The sequence below is a fragment of the Oxyura jamaicensis genome, chromosome 4 (genome assembly GCF_011077185.1).
Source record: "Oxyura jamaicensis isolate SHBP4307 breed ruddy duck chromosome 4, BPBGC_Ojam_1.0, whole genome shotgun sequence".
NCBI classification, from domain to species: Eukaryota; Metazoa; Chordata; class Aves; order Anseriformes; family Anatidae; genus Oxyura; species Oxyura jamaicensis.
The window spans coordinates 14,384,741-14,408,728 of NC_048896.1; the positions used below are offsets into that span (position 1 = coordinate 14,384,741).

At 45.5% G+C, this 23,988-nt stretch overlaps 2 protein-coding genes across 3 annotated transcripts in view; both read left to right on the forward strand.

The window, feature by feature from the left end:
• SLC25A43 (solute carrier family 25 member 43) overlaps positions 1–18,503 on the forward strand; it is a 19,008-nt gene extending 505 nt beyond the window's left edge. Inside the window, exons 2-6 of one of the 2 annotated variants that reach the window (XM_035323451.1) lie at positions 31–317; positions 3,235–3,476; positions 4,428–4,600; positions 16,457–16,591; positions 17,407–18,503. In XM_035323451.1, the coding sequence (XP_035179342.1) occupies positions 46–317; positions 3,235–3,476; positions 4,428–4,600; positions 16,457–16,591; positions 17,407–17,610 (1,026 nt within the window). In that variant the 5' untranslated portion in view covers positions 31–45 and the 3' untranslated portion in view covers positions 17,611–18,503. Of the gene's footprint in view, positions 1–12; positions 318–3,234; positions 3,477–4,427; positions 4,601–16,456; positions 16,592–17,406 lie in introns of both variants that reach the window. The other variant, XM_035323450.1, reaches the window with a different exon arrangement.
• A 1,575-nt stretch (positions 18,504–20,078) lies between these two features.
• SLC25A5 (solute carrier family 25 member 5) lies at positions 20,079–22,121 on the forward strand. The gene is made up of 4 exons (XM_035323449.1): positions 20,079–20,271; positions 20,387–20,873; positions 20,981–21,121; positions 21,728–22,121. Exons 1-4 carry the CDS (start codon positions 20,161–20,163, stop codon positions 21,883–21,885), a joined length of 897 nt encoding a protein of 298 aa, XP_035179340.1. The 5' UTR covers positions 20,079–20,160; the 3' UTR covers positions 21,886–22,121.
• The last annotated feature ends 1,867 nt before the right edge of the window (positions 22,122–23,988 follow it).

A 23,988-nucleotide genomic window follows, 5' to 3' on the forward strand; every position in this document is an offset into this window, starting at 1 on the left:
GATCCGGGCCGGGCCGGGCCGGGCCGGGCTGGGCCGAGCCGGGCCATGGCCACCTGGCGGCGGGACGGCCGGCTGACCGCCGTGCAGCGGCTGGGCTGCGCCGGGCTGGCGGGCGCGCTGAGCCTCAGCCTGACGGCGCCGCTGGAGCTGCTGACGGTGCTGGCGCAGGTGGGCACCTGGCACTGCCGGCAGGGGCTGCGAGGGGCCGGGAGCAGCCTGTGCCGATCCGAGGGGCTGCGGGCCCTCTGGAAGGGGAACTTCACCGCCTGCCTGCGGCTCTTCCCCTACAGCGCCCTGCAGCTCGCCGCCTCCCGCCGGTAAGCGGGACAGGGGGACGGGACGGTCAGCAGGGAGCTGCCTGCGGGGGGTACAGCTTTAAGGGCTCTGGGATGGTGTTTGGGGGTCGCCTAGCCCCTCTCTCTGTGGAAGCACCTCTCCAGGCTCGCAGCTTTGCTGTTTTATTTATTTAGTTATAGCTGCTCTTAGAGCTGGGTGATAGGCTGGGAGTATATAAAGGCAGAGGTGTTCCTCAGTGAGGAGTGGTTGGGAGGCTGGTGAGTCTCTTCCGCACGTTCACATTCCTCTAGAAATGCAGTTACGATGCTGCCTACAGGTGTGACTGCAATGTTTGTTCTTTGAGACCAATCTATTTTATTCCCTTATAAGTTTTCAAGTATTTGTATCGTCTATATCAAAGAAAATAACTACATCATGACTGAAATCTTCTCTGTATTGCTATGCAGCTGATCATTTTTGAAGTTGATGCATGGCATTATTTGCTTTAAAATCTCATTTTCAGTAATACCCAGGTGTTAGATTACTGTAAACCAGGGAAGGACTGCGGCAAGGTCCGTATAGAGCAATGCTGACCCAGCTCTGTCAGCCTGGATTCCTAGGATTCACTTTTGCTGCCAGTATCTTTTAGGCATTGAAGGGACAGCCCGACTGTTTACCTGCACCAGCATGTTTTGCCAGTTTGAGGGTTGGGTTTCTTTTTCCCTTTTTATTTTTTTAAGCTCAGCTACGTGCAGGCTGTGCGTTTGACATTTCTGCCCAGCTGGGCGATGGGTTATTCCAGTTCGTGGGCTGTGCTGGGTGGGGAGAAGCATGGGCTCAGCGCGTGCGGGCCAATCAGGCCTGTTGTGGCTCTCACCCGGGCTGGCGCAGCCTGCTGAGGTTCGTCAGCTGTCTGGCTGAGTGAGAGTCATCTCCCCAGCTCTGCCTTCGCCTTTCAGGAAACGAGAGGTGAAGCGGGCTTGGAATTAGGTGGCTGTGTTGTATCCTGCTCACGATGAGCACAGCGGCCAGACAAGGGTATAGGCAACAGCAGAGTGAAGGCAGAAACAGTGATATGAGTGGAACTGAAAGTTCCCAGAACAGTCAGTGTGCTGCAGCATATATGCCAGTTGATTTTGAGCAAAATAACTGGATTGTTTGTTCAGCTTGGAACACAGTACATTCCCTTTGCAAGGCTGTAGTTTGCCTCTGGTTTGCACAGGGCGTTCCTCTCAGTTCCAAGTGGAAGTAGGCTACCAGGAAAACTAAACAAAAGCTGCTTAGGCATATTTCTTGGTATGTTATTTGGGGATTTTTTAAAATGTATTTTCTGGTGGGAGAATAGTACATAAAGGCAAGAAAGTCAAAAAGAGAGAAATGCTGTGCAATGACTTCAGTAAATAGTGCTGCCCATGGCAGGAAGAGGTGGGCTGATCAGCAGCAGCCCCGGGAAGGGCAGAGCCAGGGCTGGCTGCTGAGCGGCTGGGAATGAGCTGACTCCACACTCCTCCTGCGGTTAGAGCGCACAGACTCTGTCTTTCTCTTGCTGCGGCAGTTTTAAATGTTTTCTGGGTAGTGCTCAGAGCCACCCACTCACACATTTGTGCATGCACAGGAAGATCAGGCTGTGTTGCTTTAGGAACTATACAGGTATCATAGGAAAAAAAATGCTTTCACTTCTGCTCAACTAGTCTCTGTTCTGGGCCACAGGACAAGTAGATGCAGGGATCTGCTATGCAGTAGAAAACATCAGCTGAGCAAGCAGTGACTTGTATAACTTTGCAAATGATTTTGTTCTGGACATGGTGACACTGTGTAGTTTAACTACAAATCTGCTGTTTACACAGTTCAGTTAATACTTCAGAAATACAATAGTAGGTTTCTACACGTCCAGATAAGATTCTCCCCTCAACTCTTTTTACTTGCTGCCTCCATGACACTTCTCACTGATTTAAGAATGCTTTACATACATAGAAAACTCCTTCTGTGAATCACAGACCTACCAATTGTAGGTCAGCCTTTAAAACTCTCTGCTTCTATTTCAGTTTCAAATTTAGATTTAACCTCCTGAGCATAGTTACGCTTGGACATAAGTCTTCTCTAGAAAAGTATCACTGTGGACCCTCCCATCCCAAGATAAGCAACAGAGGAAGGTTCAGTTGTTCCCAGAAGGCCTGTGATGGAGTTACCTACGTATTTCTTCTTACATGATAGCTTTGACTAGAGGAAAGCCTCGCAGGAGGTTGGACCAATGTCTGTAACCAATGACTGATGATCACAGAATTTCTTGCAGACTTATTTTAAGTTACAGTAATTTTCAATCTGTAGGGGAAATATAAAGGAGGATTCAATGGACAAAAACGACTTTTTAAGTCCCTTTGCAAAGCAGGCAAGTAAATTGGTTGAACAATTAGTCTCCATATCTCTGAAGGTTTTGTTGTTGTTCAATTGGTGCTCTGGACCTCTAGCAGGGTACCACAACTCCAGCTGTGTGAGTTTAGTCAGTGCTGGGAACTGTGGTGCAGGCTACACAAGCTGGTGCTAAAGCAGCTCTTTCAGGTGTTGGAAGCATTTAAGCTCAGCAATACTAAAAGTAAAGCAAATTGCATTTGGGGAGTTCTGTGTTCCAGTCCCTGACCTAGCTGTTAGCTTCAACTTTTGTATTTCTGCGCTTCTCTGCAGCTGGGGATTTATCCTAAATCTGTTTGGGCTCTTAGACATGTTGTTTTGCCTCTGCTGATGTTGCCCATCCACATGTTCTGTTTCACAGAGATCTTATGCTTGTACAGTGTTAAACAGCATAGTGAGGTCTTGGATGAAGTACATGAAGTTTCAACTCCTGCTACTGAAGGAGCTTGTGAGCAGAACAACAATAACATCCAGAATAATCCGCCATCTTATTTCATTGTTTTTATTCACGCTGCCATTAATAGTACGTCTTTTCTGTGCTTACTCTAGGCTTGTTATCCTTTTCACGGATGAGCTGGGTCATATTTCCCACTGGAGGGCCATCATAGCAGGAAGTCTGGCTGGCATGGTTGCAACCATTGTGACTTACCCTACTGATGTAATTAAAACCCGGCTCATTGTGCAGAATCGCCTGGAACCATCTTATGAAGGAATTCTTCATGCTTTTTACAAAATTTATCATCAAGAAGGACTTCTTGCACTTTACCGTGGTGTTTCACCAGCTATATTAGGTAAAATGATAAAGGAGAAAATCACCTCATTGCATGTTGTTTATTGTAGCTGTATAGTGCATTTATTTGCTCACTTGATTCAAAGCAAATAGTAATGTTGATCTGTAGAAGGCATGTAGGTTTTGAAGGCACAACAATACTGGCTTCTGCTGCAGCATTGTTGCTTCAGATTATGACCCAGTGCATAGAATTTATATATGGTTAAGTGTTCAAAAAGACACTCCTGTCCTTTTTTTGTAGATGATCTAGTTGTGCTGAGATGTAGGATGTCCCTGGCTTAACTCTTAAAAATTTATACACGCTGTGTTCCTAATTCCTGCCTAGGTGTGAGAGTGTGTCCCTGGCTGTTTAATGAAACCAGTGTGAGTAGTAACACGTAGCTGATGTGAAAAGTGAAGATTAGTGATATTCTATCTTTAAATAAAAGAATCATTAAATGACTTTTAAATTATTTACTGTCCATAGCTTTTTAATATGCTGATTGACCTTGTCTACTTTTTCACAATGTAGTGTTACAAAAAATCTGTAGTAATAATGTAAAGTGAAATTTAGGAGAGCTTGAAACAAGCAAGAGAGTACAGAAGTATTCCTCATCAGCTTGACTGAAGAGGCAGCTCTGTTTACCTCTACAACTGCTAGGGCTGGTCTGGAGAAAGAGCTTGTTGCAAAAGAGCTGACCTGCATGAGACTAAATCAGTAAATAATTCTGGCAAAACATGCAAATTTCAATATGCAAATATGTGCCTCTGTCACTAGATGCTACAGTATGAGGGTTTGGTGGTCAACCAGTGGTTAAAAAGTAAAGTTCCTCTAAATATTGATCTGGTCTGAGCAATGCGAGATGTAAACTGGCAGCAGTTCATGCTGTCTGTCTAGGCCATGTGTTGAGCAGCTGTTTCCTTGGTGTACAGTGTGCTGATGTAAACCTTCTCTGCATGACTTGCTTCCTAGGTGCTGTTCCATTTTCTGCGGGCTCATTCTTTGTTTACATCAATCTGGACAAAATCTGGCGAGAACCTGTAGTTCGTTTCACTCCTCTTCAGAACTTCATCAATGGCTGTGTAGCAGCTGGGGTAGCACAGACGCTTTCTTTCCCTTTCGAGACTGTCAAGAGGAAGATGCAGGTACAAAGTGTTGATTTTGCTAGTACTTTGTTAGAGGTTCCTGTTTCAGGAGCCTGGGACAAGGTTAGCCAGATGATCATTGCTACCATGTTGTTTCACTTACCAATAGGCTACAGAGGCTTTGTTTGGGGTGTTTATGTTTTTTTGTGTTGTTTTTTTAAACATCTAAAAATTCACTACTATAAGTGTGTTGTTACATTTTAAGGTGGGTTGAAGTGTGTCATGGGATTTATGTTTCCACTCAGTCTCTGTCTTTAGCTTTATTTCCTCTTCATAGCAATTCTGTCAAATTCTCACAATTCACAGTTGGCAAATCTTCTGTCAAATGCAGGCATTCAGTTCCTTTGGTAAGTAGGATGAATAAGACCAATGTTGTTCCCAGTGTTTGTGTGTCTGCCATTTATGCCTGACCTACATACTGGCAACCACAAGAAACTTGTGCAGCGCATACTAAATCTGAAAGTTCAGAACTATTCTCACTCTCTTTTCTGACTCCTCTGGTTAATGGATGACTTCCCAGTTGCTGGTACTGTTGCTTTCCTGGAGCATCAATAACACGAGAGCTACTGTGTTCTTATATATTATTGTGCTACTTGTTTTTCCTGAAAGTTTAGAAATAATAATTTTAACAAACAAATAAAAACTACCCCACAGCTTCCATTTCATTGACATAATTTATTTGATGTTGACTTCTTTTCATTGAACTTCACCAATAGAGTGAGAGTGAATAGCTGTCATCCTTTGGTGGCTCTCTGGCTATGGTGTAAGAATTTGTTCTTTCAGCCCAGTTCATGGGACTGTAAACTTATGGGAAGCTTTTCTGATCTTACCCAAAAGCACTCATTTTGTATGGCAGCATTATAGAATCTCCCTTCCCCCATCCCCTGGTTGAAGAGTCACAAGCTAGAAAAAGGTCAGGGAACCTATGAATTCCCCTTTCCAGATCCCAGAGTTCCCTTTTTCAGATAGGCCTCAGATCTTAAAATGTCTCCGGTAAGAAAGAGGTTCTGAGCATGAAAATTGGTATTTTTTTCCCAGCTGTATCAATGGGACTACGCAAAATAATTACCCCCTACAGCTCTTCTTTTTCTTTATATCCTTAGGCTCACAGTAATACGGTTGTTCTGCAGAACAACAGCACATCAAATGCTTTCCTTTTCTTTTCCATATTAATCATTTTCTGTTGAGACATCAGTTACTTGAACATTCAGTTTTCAGAATCAGTTCAAAAGTAACTTTCATAGTAAATGGTGTGATATTCATTTCCATGTCCAGCTTTCTCTTGATAGGCAAGCAGAGAAGTGGGATGAGCCAGGCATTCATTTTGTTGCCACTAGGCTGTGCTCTTTCACCAAAGGGGTGCTTAGAACATCTGGCTGGCATTTCTAGAATAAAAACAGAATTGGATTTATTTCCCAAATATGTAGGAAATAGGTATGTTAAAAATTTCTCTGAGCGGAAAAAAGGCTTAACAATGGAGGGGGCTTTTTTCTTCCTCATAGATGCATTACAACAACTGAATAGTGATTTCCCAAGCTTAGAGAGACAAGACCTATTCAGAGATTTATTCTGAAGTCATGGGAGAAGGCGAAGGTGTTTCAGAAGTAGCTGTCAAGGTGTAATAGCCCATAGCTCGTTTGGTACTGGAAATGCTGTAAGTCATGTAGGCTTGTCCGGAAATGAGACCCTCTGAAAATCACACCCAAGATGATACTAAGAGCTGACTGGAACTTGTATAAGGTGATCCAAAAAGTATGTTTTTCACAGTTAGCATCAGGATATGACCCAGCCTTGCAGGAATCAGCTCTGCATTGCACACACTTGCTGGCCTGCTCAGTTTGCATGGTGGTGATCAGAAGAGAGAAATACCTAGGACAGCACCAGCATGGATATCGTGCAAAGGGAAATAGGAGTGAAGAGAATAAAGAAAGGGAAAACAGCTTCAAAACACTTCAACGTTATGTAGAAAACAGAGGAACAGACACCTCTGAGTTCTTGTTTTCCTCAGCCACTTTATTCTGCTCAGCCTCCCTTCAGTGATTCAACTCTCAAGCTGATAAAAAGAGGGATGTACTGAAGACGCCTTTAGCTACCCCTGGGACTCGTATGAATGCTCAGCAGTGCATGTAGGGAAATGTTGGCTTTGTTTTGAAGCTATGAATGATAAGTTTTTGTATGAAGAGGAAGCCAGCACATTGTAGAGGTCAATATCAGATAGAGGTAGTGTATTGTCAAAGACCCTTGCAGAGAACCTGTTGGTGATGGAGAAGTACGAAGCTGTAAGGCGGCCTCAGGAGCTTCAAAATCTGAGATATTAGGGCACAAGGCTGTTCTCTCTGATTCTGGGATTGAGTACCTGAGACCCAAACATCCAGTTCAGATCTTCATCTGACATGCTAGGCAGTCTTGAAGAGTTAGCTCCATCCATCTCCTCATCTAGAAAAGCACAAATTGTTTGCAATAATTGCAAAGAAAAAAATGCTATGGGAGGAGAAGTGCTATTTCTAACCTCTGTTGTAACCATTTTGTTACATCCTTTCTCATTTTACATATCTGAATCCTACAGTCCTGACGTCAGCAGCTTCTGTCAATGACATCTGTGGGAGTAGGAGCTAAGTGTCAGAGAACAATTCTTCCTCTGTGTGTTGGTGATGATTTATGATGTCAGAATTGCTCTGTAACCATGGCTTCTTCCCCCTCTGCTGTTAAAATTATCTTTATCATGTTTACTTTTTTCTTCCAAGATGCTATGTTTGCTAAATTTACTTCAATGGCTTTCTTAAAAGAAATATTAATTAATGTGGTTGAATCTTACTGATTTTGTGAGTACTCTTTGTTGTGATTATCCTGATTTTATTCCTTTGTCTTCCTTTTTTCACTTTGCTCCTGATTGGCATGTTAGAGAATTAAGAGGTACTGTATGCATGTTTCGGCATGGACATATGGCTCTTGTTGTGCATCTGTAGAAGGGGAATAGTGAAGGAGAGGGTTGTTCAAGGGATGTTCTATGTTAAATGTTTCCTGACTCACTCTTACGCTCTGTCAGCTTCTGACCAAAACCTAATTGATCCTTACATCCTTCTGACTGTTTGTTATTCTTGCCTTTCCCTCACTTCACAATCACCTGTGATTGTTAAACCCAGTATCTAAGTGATGTTCAAATCCTGCACTTTTACCTTGAAGGCTTATTTAAGTGCATACAAGAACACTTTAAAAAAAATAATTACCAGGGAAATACCTGCCTGTAAAGGAGTCTGGGTCTAAGGAAAGCCCTGGTAATATGCTTCTACTTCCCCATATCGTCTTTTTGTCAATGATGACCTTCATAAGTGCATGTAACATTGAGCTCTGGCATTTCAGCAAGGAAGGATGAATTCAGAGCTGTTATATGCCACACAGAAGATTATTATTAGATTGACACCAATCCTAGGCTATGTGAAGAACCAAGTATCTATAAACACACAAGTGGTCAGTGCAAACCTAATACGCAAGTCTGGCACTTCCCTCTGCACATATGACCCTCAGTGGCAGTCTCAGATACCCCTCGCTGGTACTCCTCAGCTTTCACTCCCAGATGATGTGGGACTTTGTGCGTTTTGCTTTACAAAACCACCAAAGATGACCCTGAAGTCTCACAGATACTCCATGGACTGTACAGACACTACACCTGCTTACATGAACAAGCTTTGCAGAAGCGCTGTCTTGTGCTCATACTCTGCTGGTGTCCTTTCTTTTAATTTCTGGAATGAAAACCAGTAAATGCTGCTCAGAAATAGTTCTGCTATCAAACCTTTCTAAAATAGAATAGGGTTACTTTTAGTATACTGCAGGATTCAGCACATTTTTGGTGTTGACTGCACAGAATCCTTCAGTTTTGAGGGCATCTCTCAGGGGAAGGCATTGTTCAAGAGTGTCTGATCTTTCTGTTTTAAAATCCAGGCTATGAATTTCCTCCACTGCTGTAAACAAACAAGCTCGTTGTTCTTGCTTAGTGTAGACTGCTGCCATGCATCACCCAAGAAGTGGCCTCTTTTCAGTGACAAAAGTGAATCGGTTAGACTTCAGCTGCCTATAAATCTGCAGCTTGGGGGAGGGGGGTGTTTGTTTTGTTTTGCTTTTTGTCCTTTGGAGCACAAGATCCTCTGCAAGTGTAAAATTTAAGTGATGTAAATGTTTTGAGTTCTTTGTAACCTCAAGAAAACAAAGCATTTTTTTTCTTCTTGAGGTAGCTTGTTTAAAGTAAATGCAATCTTGTGCCCTGTTGGCACTTTTCTAGTCTGAAGCCAGTTAAAGAATGTACTGTAGTACTGTTATTTAAGTATTTATTTTAAAATAGCCCCCTCACTATGTTTCTTGCAAGGTAGAAGTCAGTCTAGCAGGAACCCAGTGGCTGGGCTATAAACAAAGTTTTGGAAGAAACGTAAAAGTTCATTTGAAAAGCACCTTCTCCCTGCTGAAATGGGAAGACAGTGCTCCAACGCTGCTTAAACTTGGGCAGTTTACAATGAGTTCTCCGTCAGTGCTGACCTGGTGCTGGCATGGCAGCCTCGGAAAGCTCTCAAGCTGTGGTGTCCCTGCTGTTTGTGAGATCTGTGTTTGTGTCAGCTGGGAATATGTTATTGGAGTCGTGACCTGGTTTAAAAATAAGAAATGCTTTTTGGGTCATGTGGTTCACATGACATCTCGAAAGCATACGTGCTCTGAGACTTGGTGCAGGGAGACCCTTTAGTGGTGAACTGCACGGGAGCCTGAGTCTTGAAAATTTTCAGAGATGGAGCCATTTGACCACAAACTGGGGCAAATTCCATGGTATGGAAGCACGCAAGGAGCAATATTATTACTCTGAGCATGATTTCCTGTGGAAATAAGGTTTGTGTGGTTCCCAGCTGCCTGTCCTTGCCCCCAGTACTTTCAATCCTGCAGTCCAACTTCAGCTCAACTTGACAGAGGTTTCAGTGATACTAATTTATTTAAGTTTTGTGAAAGAAACTGCACAGATAGAAATGAAATTCTAAAAATATTCTGCCTGAGGGGGAGGATGCAGTGTTAATTCTTACTTTTCTTACTTCTACTCCTTGTGATTTCATGTTCCCCTTTTCCTTGCTGCTAGGGTTCAGGCATCATCCAGGACTCAATATTCTAGTTGTTACTTCAACTTGGAACCTTCCTAGTTTCTCTAATTATTAACAAATAGTTAATAGACTTCAGATTCTGGTTTAGGTAAAATCCCTTCCTTTCTCCTTTTTTGCTGTATGCCTAATTGCTTTCAGCTACCAGCATTTTTATTGTTTTGGTGTCACTATAAAAATATCCCATTCTGCTGGCTCTGAGGCTATTGTAGAATTGTGCCCTACCGCTTTGGGAAGTACTTGGTTGAGTAAACAGTTGAGACAGTGCCTGAAAATAAAGCTACCTGAGACTAAGGTGGGCTTTGCCTTCTGTAACAGCTTCAAATAGCTTTTGTACATGTGAACAAACCTCAGGCACGTTTCTTTGAGATCCCCAAACTTCCACAGGAAAACATCACACAGCCTGACTGCCTGTGAAGGTGAAACGCTGAAGAGTGACAGTGAAAAAACTCGATAAGAGGGAAAAAATGATAAATTAAGAATCAGAACTGGGCTGATCTAACAGCCAGGTCTGCCTTGTGACAGTTTGTACTACTTTTAGGAGTTTTTAACCCTGTTCATCCAAACTGGTGTGGTAAGGACCAGCAAGGAGCTGAGGTGGATTTACTAAGCAGTAGCTTAGTGCTGCAGGACAGTGGCCTTCTGAAGAAAAGCAGGAAATTGTACTGTGCCCATTTGAATGCAGGAGGGAGGGCAGGACATAATATTCTCTAGATGGTTTTCCCAGATGCTGAAGTAGCAGGTACACTCCCAATCCTGGGCTTAGTAGTGCCAGCTAAGCGTGGCCACTGGCCTCTTACAGCCTTTGTAGCTCTGTGAGCTGTGTGGTATGAGAGAGAGCTCTGCCTTTGGGGCAAATCAGATGGGTTAACTCAACCCACCTCTTTAAACCGTGTAAACTCAGCCAGCTGACAGGGCCTAACATGGAAGGGCACGCTGCTGTGCACACACAGCTCAGATAGCCATAACTTTCAGCAGAGTTGGTAATATCTCCAGAGCAACAGCTACAACTGTTATCCCCTGCCATGAGTGCTCTTGCATCAATCATACAGGAGAGCCTTGTACTCGTTTGGAACATGTCTGTGTTTGGAGAGAAGATCCTGTGATATAATTGTGATTAGTTGTACAAAATAGTCCAAAAGCAGGAGCTAAAACTTTGTGCATGCTCTCTTCTATCTGATTTATTCTGATATGGTGTAATTCTGCATCTCACCCACATGAGGCAATAGAAATATGTCTACTGTAAAAACCCCCGTCCTGCAGAAACACTAACTTTCTCCCCACATCCTATAAGGACAGCATGAGATGTGGGAACTAGTGTTGCTCTTCACTGTGTGCTGTGTAGGACCAAGCTACCCTGCCTAAGGGATTGCACCATTAAGCCAACCATTGCTCATGTATATGAAAATTGTGCGCCTGTTCGTAAGGGCTGAGCTGAATCATCAGGCAGTCTGAAACCACCCAGAAGCGTCCGTCTAAGGGCTTGCACTACCTGGAGGAAAAAGACCTCTGTGTTCCATCTTGAAGATTTCTTTGCTGTACAAGTGTTAAAAGCAGGGAAAGCTTGCGCTCAGTAGTAAGGGAGGGATTCTGCAACAAACCAAGAAACCTCAGGATACAGGCTTGGCGATAACATATTTAAAGCTGAGTCAAACTCTTCTGAACAGTAAACTGTTGTGCACCCTTGGTGCCATTAATTTCAGCAAGGCAAAAAGATTTGGCCCCAGTTCATGTTACAGAGGAAAGGACAACATGTTCCTAGAGTGCAGGAAGCTGTAGGTCAGCTGATTTGCTGTGGTGCTCTGGAAACGATTGCCTCCTAATAGCTCGTCATGGTTTACCTTACCACGTGCCTGAATACCTTTGGTGGACTTTATGTTCCAGTGCAGGGGTAAGTCAGTGTTACTAGAGCACTGACACAGAAAAGAGCATGACTAACAAGTAAGGCTGTCCTCCAGGAGGAAGGGTTGGTTTGCCCAAGACTGTGCTTTTTTTTCACCCAATTTTAATACTGTGTATACTGTGTGTAAACACATTTCAGTTGTTTCTTATTCTTCTAAGTATTCAGTCTTGACTTGAGTGAAGTTTCTGTGGACTGGAGTGGCATTAGCCCAAATGAAAACTGCAATTTTTGTCCTTCAGTTTCCTTTGAACTACACTTACACTTGCCTCATGCAAGCGCCCTTATTAACCCAGACTACAAAGACATCTTATTTTAGCTTCCAGATTAAGAGCATGGACTTTTGAGTTCTGTTGTAAAATTCCTTCCTGTGTTTTTTTTATTATTATTATTGAAATTGGTCAGAAGTGTAGGACACCCAAATCTGTTGAAAATATATAAATAACAATTTTATTGTATCTATCATCAGAATAGCATACTTCTTGTGGCAGCTATAGTACGGCATAGTACTATAATATGCCAATAGTACTGCATCCTCCAAAAATGAAGAAAAAAAAGGCACAACTTTGTACCAACAAAGTTTTTACAAACAGAAAAGGGGGAGGGAAAAAGTACATTTAATGAAAGGGAAGTATTTCCAAATACTTTCTTTTAACATGTACATTCAGATAGTTGCAAACCAAAATGTCCTGAACTGCAAGTGGGAATTTGGGATCTGCAAAACTCTGGGCACAAACTCAAGTGGCGTAACCACTGTGCCTGCGTTCCACATCCCTGTTCCCTGCTTTGTCGCTGTCTTGCTGCTGTGAGCCTTCAAAAGATTAAAATGATTGATCTTTTGGTGGGCACAGCTCTCACTACAGCTGCGGTGCACTGCATCCATCCCGTTCTAAGAGGAAGGGAATAGGAAGGGAGGGCCTGGAAGAGTTCATGGAAGAGGAAATTTTTTAAAGGGTCTGTGAGATTAGTTCCCAAAATAGCACTTTGTTGTTCTGGCAGTCACCTACGGACAGTAGGAGAGATGGTGTCTGGAAAGTCTTCACCTAACAATTGTCTTTAACTTGAGCATTGTCACAAGACTCCACCCTTTTTGAAGTGTTTGGTTTATATAAAAGATATGACCCAGAGTGCAAGTTGGAAGTTGTTGGTTTTTTTTATACATTGCTCTAACTCTTGGGTTTAGTTTGTCAAAGTAGAACAGGCTGCTGACTTTTGGCATGTATTACATTGACTTCTTGGAGTTGGTGGCCTTTGGATTCTAAAAGACTGGTTTTGAGAGAGCAGACAGAACCGATTCTGCATTTGATGTGCTTTAAGGAGAACCCATCATCCGTCAGATGTAAAACGATTAGCAACTTAACCCAGCTACTACCGTGCCTTGGCACTCTGTTAATATCAGCTAAGCGAGCTGTGCTGTATCTCCAGCCTTCTGCAGTGCGGGACAGTCATAACTGGAGGGGAAGGAAGTCCTGAAAAGTGTTCATAACAGGCATGTTTCCATACAGCCCCCGTAGCGTCAAGTGGTGTCAAAAGAGAGGAGTTTAAGCCACTTGGAGGTCCATGGTGTGAACTGTCTCTGTCCATAGATCTGATCCGTTTGGAATGAGGTTTGTCACAGTAGGTTTCTGTGGAAAAAGGTGGAGAAACTAGTCTGATCTGTTTGGTTAGTTCCGTTTTCTGGCTCTGGTGCCATAGGGCGGTTGTGGGGATTGTATTGTTGCAGACATGCTTAGATGGTACAGAACCACCCCAAACCCACAGCCATCTTTTTTCATTAAAAGCGTGCGAAATGAAACACCTTCCTACTTGTTTCTTTTATTGATACATTCTAACTTTGTTTAGCTGTGTTCCAAAATACTGAATTTTTAACTATGTCCTAATGCAGTTTTTAGTTGTTATTTTGGAGCAGGTGACTCTGAGATTCTGTGGACAGTTGCTACTTAAATACTGTGCCTAAGGTCTTAGAAACATACTGCTCCTATAAAGCAGAAAGACTGGCAAAGCATACTTCACCCCAAAGACTGAAATCTTGAAAATGGCTGTAACCATAGTGAATGTTACTATAAATAATCCTTCAGTAAATCTCTTAAGAGGTCAATCAATGTCTGCGGACAAATCGGATACCTGAGGTTTTGATTTACCTGCTCCTTTTTAACTGTCTCCTGCCTGTGTTTGCTGCATGCACAATCTTAACTGAAATGTGCTGCATGCTTGGAACCCATAGTAGTGTTGTAGGCAAGAGTACTGCAGTCAAAATCCATTGACATGTGCCTTTGCAATGTATACAGTAACTAAGGGGATTAAGTTAAACTCATGCAGTTAATTCTGGCAGGTCATGCCCTGCCTACCACAAAGGGACTTAAAAAGGAAGGAAATGGCGTGCTAGCAGCATTCCTGTTTTCCTGAAGCATTTCAGAGAGCTGTTCCTCTTCACTGAGTTGCTGCCTGTAACCGTGCTTTACCAAAAAAGCTCAGGGAAACTGGCTTATGGTCCGGAAAGCAGCACAGGATTTTGGTTCCAGCTCTCCTATGACTGTGGTTGCATTATTAAGGATATCTGCATCGTTTGGGTGCTCTTCCCTGGTGCTACTGTCACCGTTGTTAGTGGCACTGGTCCCTGAAGTCTCAGGTGCAGCACTCAGCATCTTCTATAGCATGATCATGAGAGTCTTTATAGAGAAGTTTCTCAAGTCCTGTCGATTAAGGCTTGAAAAATTCTCTTTCTCTCTGCTGGATTTAGCTATTTCTTTTCAAACCCTTATACTCCTTCAGTAACAGAGCCGAGCAGACAGCTTCCTTGTAGCATAGGAGCAGAAGTGAACATGTGCATGATCCTCTGATACCAGAGTAGCTCTGTTACCTTGATCTCTCTGTAAAGGCAGGGCTGGTAATACTGTAAAATCCTGGCAGTTAAATCCCATATCGTCTGCCTCTCTGAGCCATAAACCAGGAAGCTGTGGGCACTTGCGCCAGAGATGAGAATTATGGAAACAGCTGTAGCCCTATGGAGCTAGAAAGGCCAGTGTAGACTGAAGGGGAATAAGTGATTAGAGCAGTAGTAGAGCACTACTCTTTCCTCTACAAATGTAATCCCTCCCGCAAATCAGGTAGGTACACTGTTGAAAAAATTCAGAGGGAAGCAAATACATGAGCTCTCACCTGCTTCAAGTGTGAAAGACCATGGATTAAATCCTCAGCCCTACTCTTCTCTGGGATAAAAGAGCCAGGACATGACAAAGATGATCCAGAAAATACCTGTACAGGATGTGGTGAAAGCCTTCTCTCAGTACAGACAGCTGCTTTCCCCACATCACCTCCCAAAGTCCTGTCAGAATGAAACTGCATGGTTTTACCTGCTGCCTGCCATCAGAAGCATTTCACACGTGCATCACTCATATACAAAAAAGTGAGGTGGGGGGGGGAAGCGAGAGTAAAGAAGCTATATGCAGTTTGTGTGGTGGTTAATTTTTTTTGTGTGTGTTAGCTTCTAAATTTTCATTGCAGACTTGCCAGTAATGCAAGAGGATGCAGCAGTATTTAAACCATTTGATTAGCAACTTGTCTTGTATACCTGGACCCTGAGTCTTGATCCATTTCCATTTCCACTGTCCAAGTTGCCAAGTATTTGAAATGCCATAGCTCAGGCATCTAGAAAATGTCATCACCACTTGTCAGTTAACAAGAGGCTTGTCATCATAGGCTTAGCAACTCTGAGGAGCTGCGGGTTAGTTAGGACAAGCGGGGAAAAATGCTTCACCACATGGTGTTTCAGATCAAGAGGGGATAATAATGCCCATATTCACCAATCAATTAACTGTATGAGTCCTGTTCTTATCAAGCTTATGCCCTGTGGGGATTGGCTTGTAACAGACCAGTCATCAGTCGTGTCTGGGGTCCCCACACTCTCCAGGCTGAGAATTGTCACTTGATGGGGGGGTATGAGTGAGACCCTGATTTGCCGGTGCAGAATAAGCCCCCGGCTACATATGCACAGATGGATGAGGATGGGATTATTCAAGGTCAGGTTATCTTGTCTGCACTAACACAGTAGGAGATTAATGAAGGAAGGATTTTGCTGTTAAAAATGACCCGCTAGACCTCCTCCGTGTGAACTGAGACAGTCTGTACTACAGTTGGGAATGTAGCTGCAGTCCAGCAGGATGTTCCCGAGCTCACTTTAACTGGTTTGGATCGACTGGCCATGTAGCAAAACATAGGAGCACAGGTACCAACTGCTCACCTTGGCAGGCTTGTACAGCCCAGGCTGAAATGTGGTGTTCCTTTTCTGCTGTGCTGTTGCTACTCAGTGCGTAGTGCAGTTTGCCCTTTTCATTGCAGCATGGACACAGCCTGAGCAGCCAGAGTCTTGTGTGCTCTCCTGTTTTGATCGTTATTACAGGAAGGCACCGTGGTGTCCAGGGCCAACCTCAGGCTTCCCACTTGTAGATGCTCCAGTGACAGCATTGTAAAATACCTCTTCCGAGACTTGAGCAGCTGTCAGGTGTGGGCTTGATGCATTTCGCAGCTCTGGTACTGATGGTTTCTAGTAGTGACATGGCACAAAAGGAAGTGTGGAAATTACTGCTCTCTTTCACACCTATCATCATGGAGTGAGATCCCTTCCTGTTCAGTTTGTGTTTCAAGGCAAAACAGTTGATTCTTTTTGGTTAACATTAGAATCCAGATGAATGTGTTGAAACCTGCCATAAAATGTTACTTACACCAGAATGGAGGTTACCTACCTACCAGCGTGGAGAAAATAATTAACTTTAATTACCTTGGTTTTCTTTTCATTGTTATAAATTCCCTTGGGTGTCTCTTGAACAGGCGCAGAGCCCTTGGCTTCCCCACTATGGAGCAGTTGATGTCCATTTCACTGGCATGGCTGACTGTTTCCGGCAAACTGTGAAGAACAAAGGTGTACTCGGACTTTGGAGTGGACTCACGCCCAGTCTGCTCAAGGTGAGGTTTTGCTTTCATCCAGTTAACTGAACTAAGGCACGCTCTTGGACAATTAAAGTTATAAGGCATATGACATCCCTCCATGCTTATTAGCAGCTTATAGATGACGGAGCCTGTCACAGCACAGGTGTAACCCCAGGCAGGTTATAAACTTTGGATCATAGCTTTGGTCATACTTCCTCAAGCGTGAGTTTGGCTTCTATATGTCTCTCCTTTCATTTAAATGTCTTTAGAGAATGGAGTACTGCTAACACATGAGACAGAATATGGATGGGGGATTGCAATCAATACACTTAAAACAGATAAACAAGTTTTCATTTTCTGCTCAGCTCCAGTAGTTTGACAGATTTACCTACCTGTAAAGAAAATATCCCTTGTAAAAACCACTTCCACAGAAGTCAAAAGTAGTATTTTGCAATGAGCTAGCAGGGGACCAGAGTTGCTGATTCTGCACAGGGCAAAAGAAGAAGGTTCAATCATTCTGCATATGCAGAATAAAGCCCACATTTACTATTAGGAACTGCTGAGGTTGCTTAGGATTTGCTCAGATATTGTACAAGCTGTGATAATTTACAGGCTAGCACAGACCTTGTTCCTCATATCGTTATAATTTATGCACTAACAATAAACTACTTATAACATGATGCAGGGGCCAGCCTAATTTGAGGTGACTATGTTTTTATATAAATTGTCATAGCTCTGTTAGCAGATCACATCTAACCTCAAGTTTCCTTTTTAAAAATGTAAGAATACTATTCCTGTATCTAATGTACTGCTTTTTATGTTTTGTTTGTTTGTTTGTTTGTTTTAATCAGATTGTTCCATACTTTGGTGTTATGTTTAGCACCTTTGAATACTGCAAGCGGGTCTGCCTATACAGAAATGGTTATATCGAATCTCCTTTAAGTTACAAGCTAACTCCTGGTGTGGATCAGAGTTTACAGCCACAAGAACTGAGAGAATTAAAGCTCCTCCGAAGAGAAAATTTTGAGCCAAGGAAATCAGCTCTTGAAAACTGACATCAGAAGGTCCATTGCAGAAACTTTTTCTTCAGAAACTTTGCAAGAAAGACATGCTAAACTACAGGTACCAGCATCTCAACAGATTGCATGGTTTTAGGATTGAGTTACTGGTGCGAGGGATGACTAAATCTTGTGTCTCATTTCCTGAATGGATACAAACAAAACAAATGTCAAGCGCAAGGAGGAGAGATGCAACTAGTTTGAAGACACTATGCTACTGCAACTTGAACTGATAATATACTAGGTGCTTTTCAGTGCTGAGTAGCCATTCTAAGATAAAACCACTTGCAGAGAGCATGAGAACTGAGATGAGTACAAAATGCATCTTCAGAATATTGAGAAAATTCAAATGGATTTTTTGAAGTAACCTGAGATACCAAGTCATCAGAAAATGATAAACAGGCTATAGACTATATACCACATGCAAGCATTTCTACTGAAATATAGTTTTTATTATTTTAAGTGAGAATGTGTGGACATGGCACTCTGCAGATGCAGAATTAGTCCTGGTTCATTCACACTCCAGAATCCATTCTTCAGTTTTTGAGACTTACTTGAGAATAATAACTTTGTGCAAGTCTTCGGCATAACAATGCAAATATGCTGCTGCAACTGTGTTGTTGTTAACGGACTGTAATACACTGGAATGACAATCTTGCAAACGTAATGCATTCTAGAAAATCTTTCCCTGTTTCTCCTGTGTTGTTACTGCATGTACATTAATTATCTCAGGCTTAGGAAAAAAAATCCTGAAATTCTCTGAAATATTTCCTGAAAAATGCAGTCCTTATATTTGTTAGATATTCAGAGCCACGAGCCTTGTGATGTTTTTCAGCATTCTTAAAGCTCTATTTTTATATTAAACTACTTTCTAGTTCCTGTGCACAGCCCCAGGCCTACTGTGCTGCTCAGAACTTGCCTGCAGAATAGCACTGCGACTTTCCCACCTGAACTACTGCAGCCCAGAAGCCACAGCACGTCCTTAGGTAGGGAACTCTCTGCATCACCACTGGGTTATTGCCATTGCCAATGCAACTGAAAGGCACCTTCCTAGAGAAAACTTTAAAGCCTGTGTCCACACGGGAAGGTGGCCGTGCCCTCTGTGGTATTGTCCCACCGGCCTCTGGCTACAGCAAGCTGCTAATCACTGCAGCTCAGTACGGCATGGGCGCCTGCTGTTCTCCTGCCCTAGCTGCAGCACTGCCTGCTGGTTCCGCCAGCTCCTTGTGTGTTTTTGAACCACTTATGTCCCTGCTGAGTAGAAATCAGTAAATCTTACAAACTGCTTGGTTAGGCCAGGTCGCAGCTGAGTGGGGCAGTGGCAGATCAGTGGAGGAACAGAATGTCAATGTGGAGAGAAATTTGCAGAATGTCAGTGTGGAGAGAAAATTGCAGAAACATCAGGGATGGTTGTAAGACCATCCTTGCACCTAACTTGCATTGCTGTACCCTGCAGCTGAGGTCTTGCAGTGTCGCCAGTAATGGACTTGCTCAGTTGTGCTACAGTGGTGCTGCGTTCTGGCTTTCAGAGAGAAATGCAGACCTGGACAGCAAAAACCAAGATGGTAGCGAGCAGACCTGCATCACACTGAGGCTGTAAGTACTTCTGGCTCTCATCAGCCTGCCTAGTGGATGTGTTTATCTGCGCCTCAGTTCCCCTATCTGCACAGCATAGGCAGTAATACCAAGATGTATTTGAGGTGTATGAGTAACGAGATGTGACTTTTGAGTGAGTTGCGGGGGGGAGTTAATTTTTTAAGAGTGCCCTTACATCTTCCAAGTATACTTTTATATGTGTGTATATATATATTTTTACTAATGTTGTATTTCTTAAAGATTGAGTGATGGGTGCATATGAATGTTTGATCAGCTCTTCCAGCCTCATGAGAGTCAGTTACCTCTAACTTGCTTCTGACATGCCAATAACCCCTTTGTAATAGAATGTACTCCTAAGAGCTATAAATCACTTATCAACCTTCCATCAGCAAAACCTCTGCACTGTGCAGTCCCATCTGTTGGTGACAAATCCCCCAAAAGGTGACAGGGAGAGACCCAGCACTGCAGCGAGGTGCTTCAGCAGCCAATCAGTGGGGGATGTTGTATGATAAGGACGAAGCTGACAGCAGGGCTGGACTGCAGGCTCAGCTTAGGTGGGCGCCCTGTAACTCGGGTGAAGTTGGGGTGTGTGTGCCCCAGGAACTCGTCCAGCACCGAGCCGTGACAGCCGCGGTAGAGCCTCCCGCTGCCCGCCCGGCTCTGCTCGGCCGCCTGCCCGCTGCCCCCGGCCGGCCGCGGCGCTTCCCGCACGCCACAATGAGCCCCGCCGCTCATTGGCTGCCGCGCCGGCCCCGCCCCGCTGCGGCGATCCCGCCCTCCGCTCTCCGCCAATGGGCGGGCGGGACGCGGTGCGGTGGCGCGCCACCGCCCACGTGTCCGCCGCCGCCCTTATATAAGGCGGCCATTTCGGCAGCGCGCCCCGCCGCCGCCGCCGCCGCAGCGCCGCCTCCCGCCCCCGCTTCTCCCGGCCTCGCCTCGCCGCCTCCCGCCATGGCCGATGCGGCCGTGTCCTTCCTCAAGGATTTCCTCGCCGGAGGGGTGGCGGCAGCCATCTCCAAGACGGCCGTCGCCCCCATCGAGAGGGTCAAGCTGCTGTTGCAGGTGAGCGGCGGGGATAGGGGCCGCGGCCGCCCCAAGGTCGCCGCAAGGAGATGGGGAGGGGAGCGGCGGGTGGGCGCGGGGAGCGGAGCTGACGGCCGTGTGTCGGCCCCCGCAGGTGCAGCACGCCAGCAAGCAGATCGCCGCAGACAAGCAGTACAAGGGCATCATCGACTGTGTAGTGCGCATCCCGAGGGAGCAGGGCGTCCTTTCCTTCTGGCGCGGCAACCTGGCCAACGTGATCCGGTACTTCCCCACCCAGGCGCTTAACTTCGCCTTCAAGGACAAGTACAAGCAGATCTTTCTGGGTGGCGTGGACAAGCGGACCCAGTTCTGGCGGTACTTTGCCGGTAACCTGGCGTCCGGGGGCGCCGCCGGCGCTACCTCCCTCTGCTTCGTCTACCCCCTTGACTTTGCCCGAACCCGCCTGGCAGCCGATGTGGGTAAAGCTGGGGCCGACCGAGAGTTCAGCGGGCTCGGTGACTGCCTGGTGAAAATCTTCCGGTCGGATGGCCTCAGGGGCCTTTACCAAGGCTTCAACGTGTCCGTCCAGGGCATCATTATCTACAGAGCTGCCTACTTTGGCATCTATGACACTGCAAAGGGTAGGTGGAATGAAATCACGCTAAAATGGAGATGCTGGTCTGCAGCAAACCTAGCGTATGTGCTGGTGGCTCACCTGCTGTTCTCATGCAAAACCTCTGTTCTGCAGGAATGCTTCCTGACCCAAAGAACACCCACATTGTTGTGAGCTGGATGATCGCTCAGACGGTTACCGCTGTTGCCGGTTTGACCTCCTATCCTTTCGATACAGTTCGTCGTCGCATGATGATGCAGTCTGGGCGTAAAGGAAGTAAGTTTCTACCTCATTGTGTTAGGAAATGATGGGGCATAACAGAATCAACAGTTGATGATGGATCTGAGGTGAAGACAGAGTATTTTTGCTTTTGCCAAAACCTGTCGATGTCCTCTGTTACCCTACAGTTTAAAGGAGGGGTTGCAGAGGTAGCTGTCAGGCAGATCTGCCTGCAGACAGATCAGTCTCTGCGGAACTCCTGTAAGGTGGCATGCACAAGTCAGGTTTATTTCAGTAGGTAGGAAGGGCAAAGCTTGCCCAAGGATGTTGCAAACCAGCATCTCTGGGCCAAGAAGCAACGTCCCTAGTTGCGGGTTCAGCCTGGCTGACTGCAGTAGCTTTTGGTTCTGGAAGTGTTGGTGTCTAGCCAACAGTAGCTGCCTTCTGCTCAAACCGGTCCTTCCAGAGTCTCCTGGGGGTAATTCAGCAGCAACACCATATCTCCTGGGCGATCTCCTTCTCTAGCATGATAGTACTGGGGAAAGTAAGTCAAGAAACGGAATGTACTTGAGGTTGTAAAACTGTGAGATACATTAGGCCTCTTCTGACCTGGATTTTGGGGGTCATGGGTACCTGATTCCTAACGCTGTCTGTTTCCTGCAGCTGACATAATGTACACCGGCACTATCGACTGCTGGCGGAAGATTGCCCGAGACGAGGGTTCCAAGGCATTTTTCAAAGGTGCATGGTCGAATGTACTCCGAGGAATGGGTGGTGCTTTTGTCTTAGTTCTGTATGATGAAATCAAGAAGTACACATAAGTTATTTCTTGTTGTGAACTGGCATGTTATAATATGTTATCTATGACCATTCATGGACTTGTATGAAAACTGTCTGGTTACTAATAAGTGACAGATATTTATACAGGTTGGCATGGGGCAGGGTAAACCACCTGCCCTGTCTTTATCAAGTCATTCCCCCTGATGGGACTCAAACATGGTTTCTATTTCAGTCACTCCTGTTTAAAGAGTACAAAGAAATAAAAATCTGACACCAACTTTTCCTTGTCTGATATTTGTTCTCACTGCAGCTGCAGTGTGAGGGGGATGAGGGACCACTGCATAGTGATTGTAGAGGAGGAAGACTGCCTGTGGTCTCCAGCCAGTGAACACAATGCAGCCTGCAGAGAGAGCTGCGTAGTGTTTCCTCGCTGATGGAGGCCAGCAGTGGGTGCTGCAGTAGGGACTGGTAGTAACTGAAGGGGATGTGCTGGCCTTGTGCCAATAGTCCTGCCTTTGGCCTGTCTGTTCTGTGGTGTTCGTGAAACCTCTTTTTAAAAATAGCAAGTGCCCAAATGTTTTCCTGCAAAGCACCAGCCCTCCCAACTGAGCTAAGTGCCTGGGAGAGTAGGGAAATGTCGAAGGAGTATTTACTGCAGTCTGGAAGAGAAGAGCTGGCATCACATGCTCTGGCTTAGAAACTAAACTCCCTACTTGGACATGTTAAAACTCAGCCAGAGAAAATAAGTGCAGGTAATTGTTATTTCTTTGAAGCCCCTGGCTAGATTCACCCTTGCATGGAGGTGCTGTACTACTGGGCTGTAGTAGGTGGTTCCTGTGCCCCTGCTGAGTTCAGCAGGTGGGGAGCCAGATCTCCAGACCCATCACTTACCCCCTGAAAGCTAAGCTTTTCCCAGCCCCAAATCTGGGGGAGGGAGGAAATTCCTCCGTGCTGCTGGGGCAATATGGGGAAAATGAGACTCTGCAATGTGTGTGGTTTGGCCTCTACCCAGACTTCCTGGGGTCTGTGAGCTACCCGAGCACAGCTGTTGGTTTGCGTGCCACCAGCACCGGGCTGACAACGGGTGATTCCTTGCTGCCTCTGTTCTTTGGTCCTCTGGCTGCTTAGACCTGCTGGAAGCAGTTATCTCAATCACTGAAACTGATCTCAGCTGCTGTCCGAGGCAGGTAGACACGTGCTTCTGTGGCAAAGGGCGGGAGCTGTTATTGCTGAAATGGAACCAGGGCAGCTGGGTGTAAGCACGGTGCTGGCCGCCTGCAGCCAGCACAGTCAGGTCGGTGAGAATGGGTGCGTGACTTTGTGTCAGGGGATGGTGGCACAGGTTGGCACAGGGCTCTGTGGGTGCCAGAGGACCTGCAAGTCCACAAAAGCCTCAGCTGCTGCTTTTCAACCATCCTTGGGCTCCTGTGGTTGAGATCTCCCCACTACCTGCAGTGGGAACAAAATGGGCTGGAGGTTTCCCAGTGAGCAGCAGAGCCATGCCACCAGCTGTGGGCACTGTGCTGGGCCCTGGCAGGCTGTGCAAATACAACTTAATTAATTAAGGGCTCTCAGAGGTTATCGCCACCTGCTGCTGAGCTCTGCTGGATTTCAAGGGTCTTTCTGAATGCTTTCCTCCCATTCTGGGAGCACAGGCCGGTAGCATGGGGTGTCTCTGGTGCCTCCTCAGCAAGCAGCATGGGCTGGGGGCCAAGGGCCCGGTGGCTGTGCCTGCCTGACACAGGAACACATCTCAGAAGGGGTAGGGGCTTTGTTCTTGTGGGGATTTTCTTTTTAAACATGTTTTTCCTGTGAGAAGTATTAACCATCCCTCTGGTCATGCTCTGCTCCTCAGGGGCTGCGCCTTTGCTGGCGTTTGGGGTGTGCGAGCTCCTGTAGTGCTGCTTTCCTCCCAGCCCCTCTGGCGGCAGCTCCCGGCTGTAAATCCCCGGCTTACGAGCTGTTGACGCAGGCAGGCTGGGCACGGGATGGTGTTAAATATTTGCCAGCGGCCGGGGCAGGTGCTGAGCGGTGCTAAATGTTTGGAGCAGCTCCTGCATGGCCTGGCCCGGCCACAGCTGCAGGAGCAGGGGGAGGACGCAGGGTAAATCAATCCCTTGACGTCCAGCCAAAAACCCAGCGTG

Bases quoted from the DNA above. Each gene is read 5' to 3' on its own strand.
- SLC25A5 (XM_035323449.1), top strand. From the start codon at position 20,161: ATGGCCGATGCGGCCGTGTCCTTCCTCAAGGATTTCCTCGCCGGAGGG. The intron at 20,272-20,386 runs GTGAGCGGCGGG...CGGCCCCCGCAG, and splicing joins GGGTCAAGCTGCTGTTGCAG to GTGCAGCACGCCAGCAAGCA. The intron at 20,874-20,980 runs GTAGGTGGAATG...TCTGTTCTGCAG, and splicing joins CATCTATGACACTGCAAAGG to GAATGCTTCCTGACCCAAAG.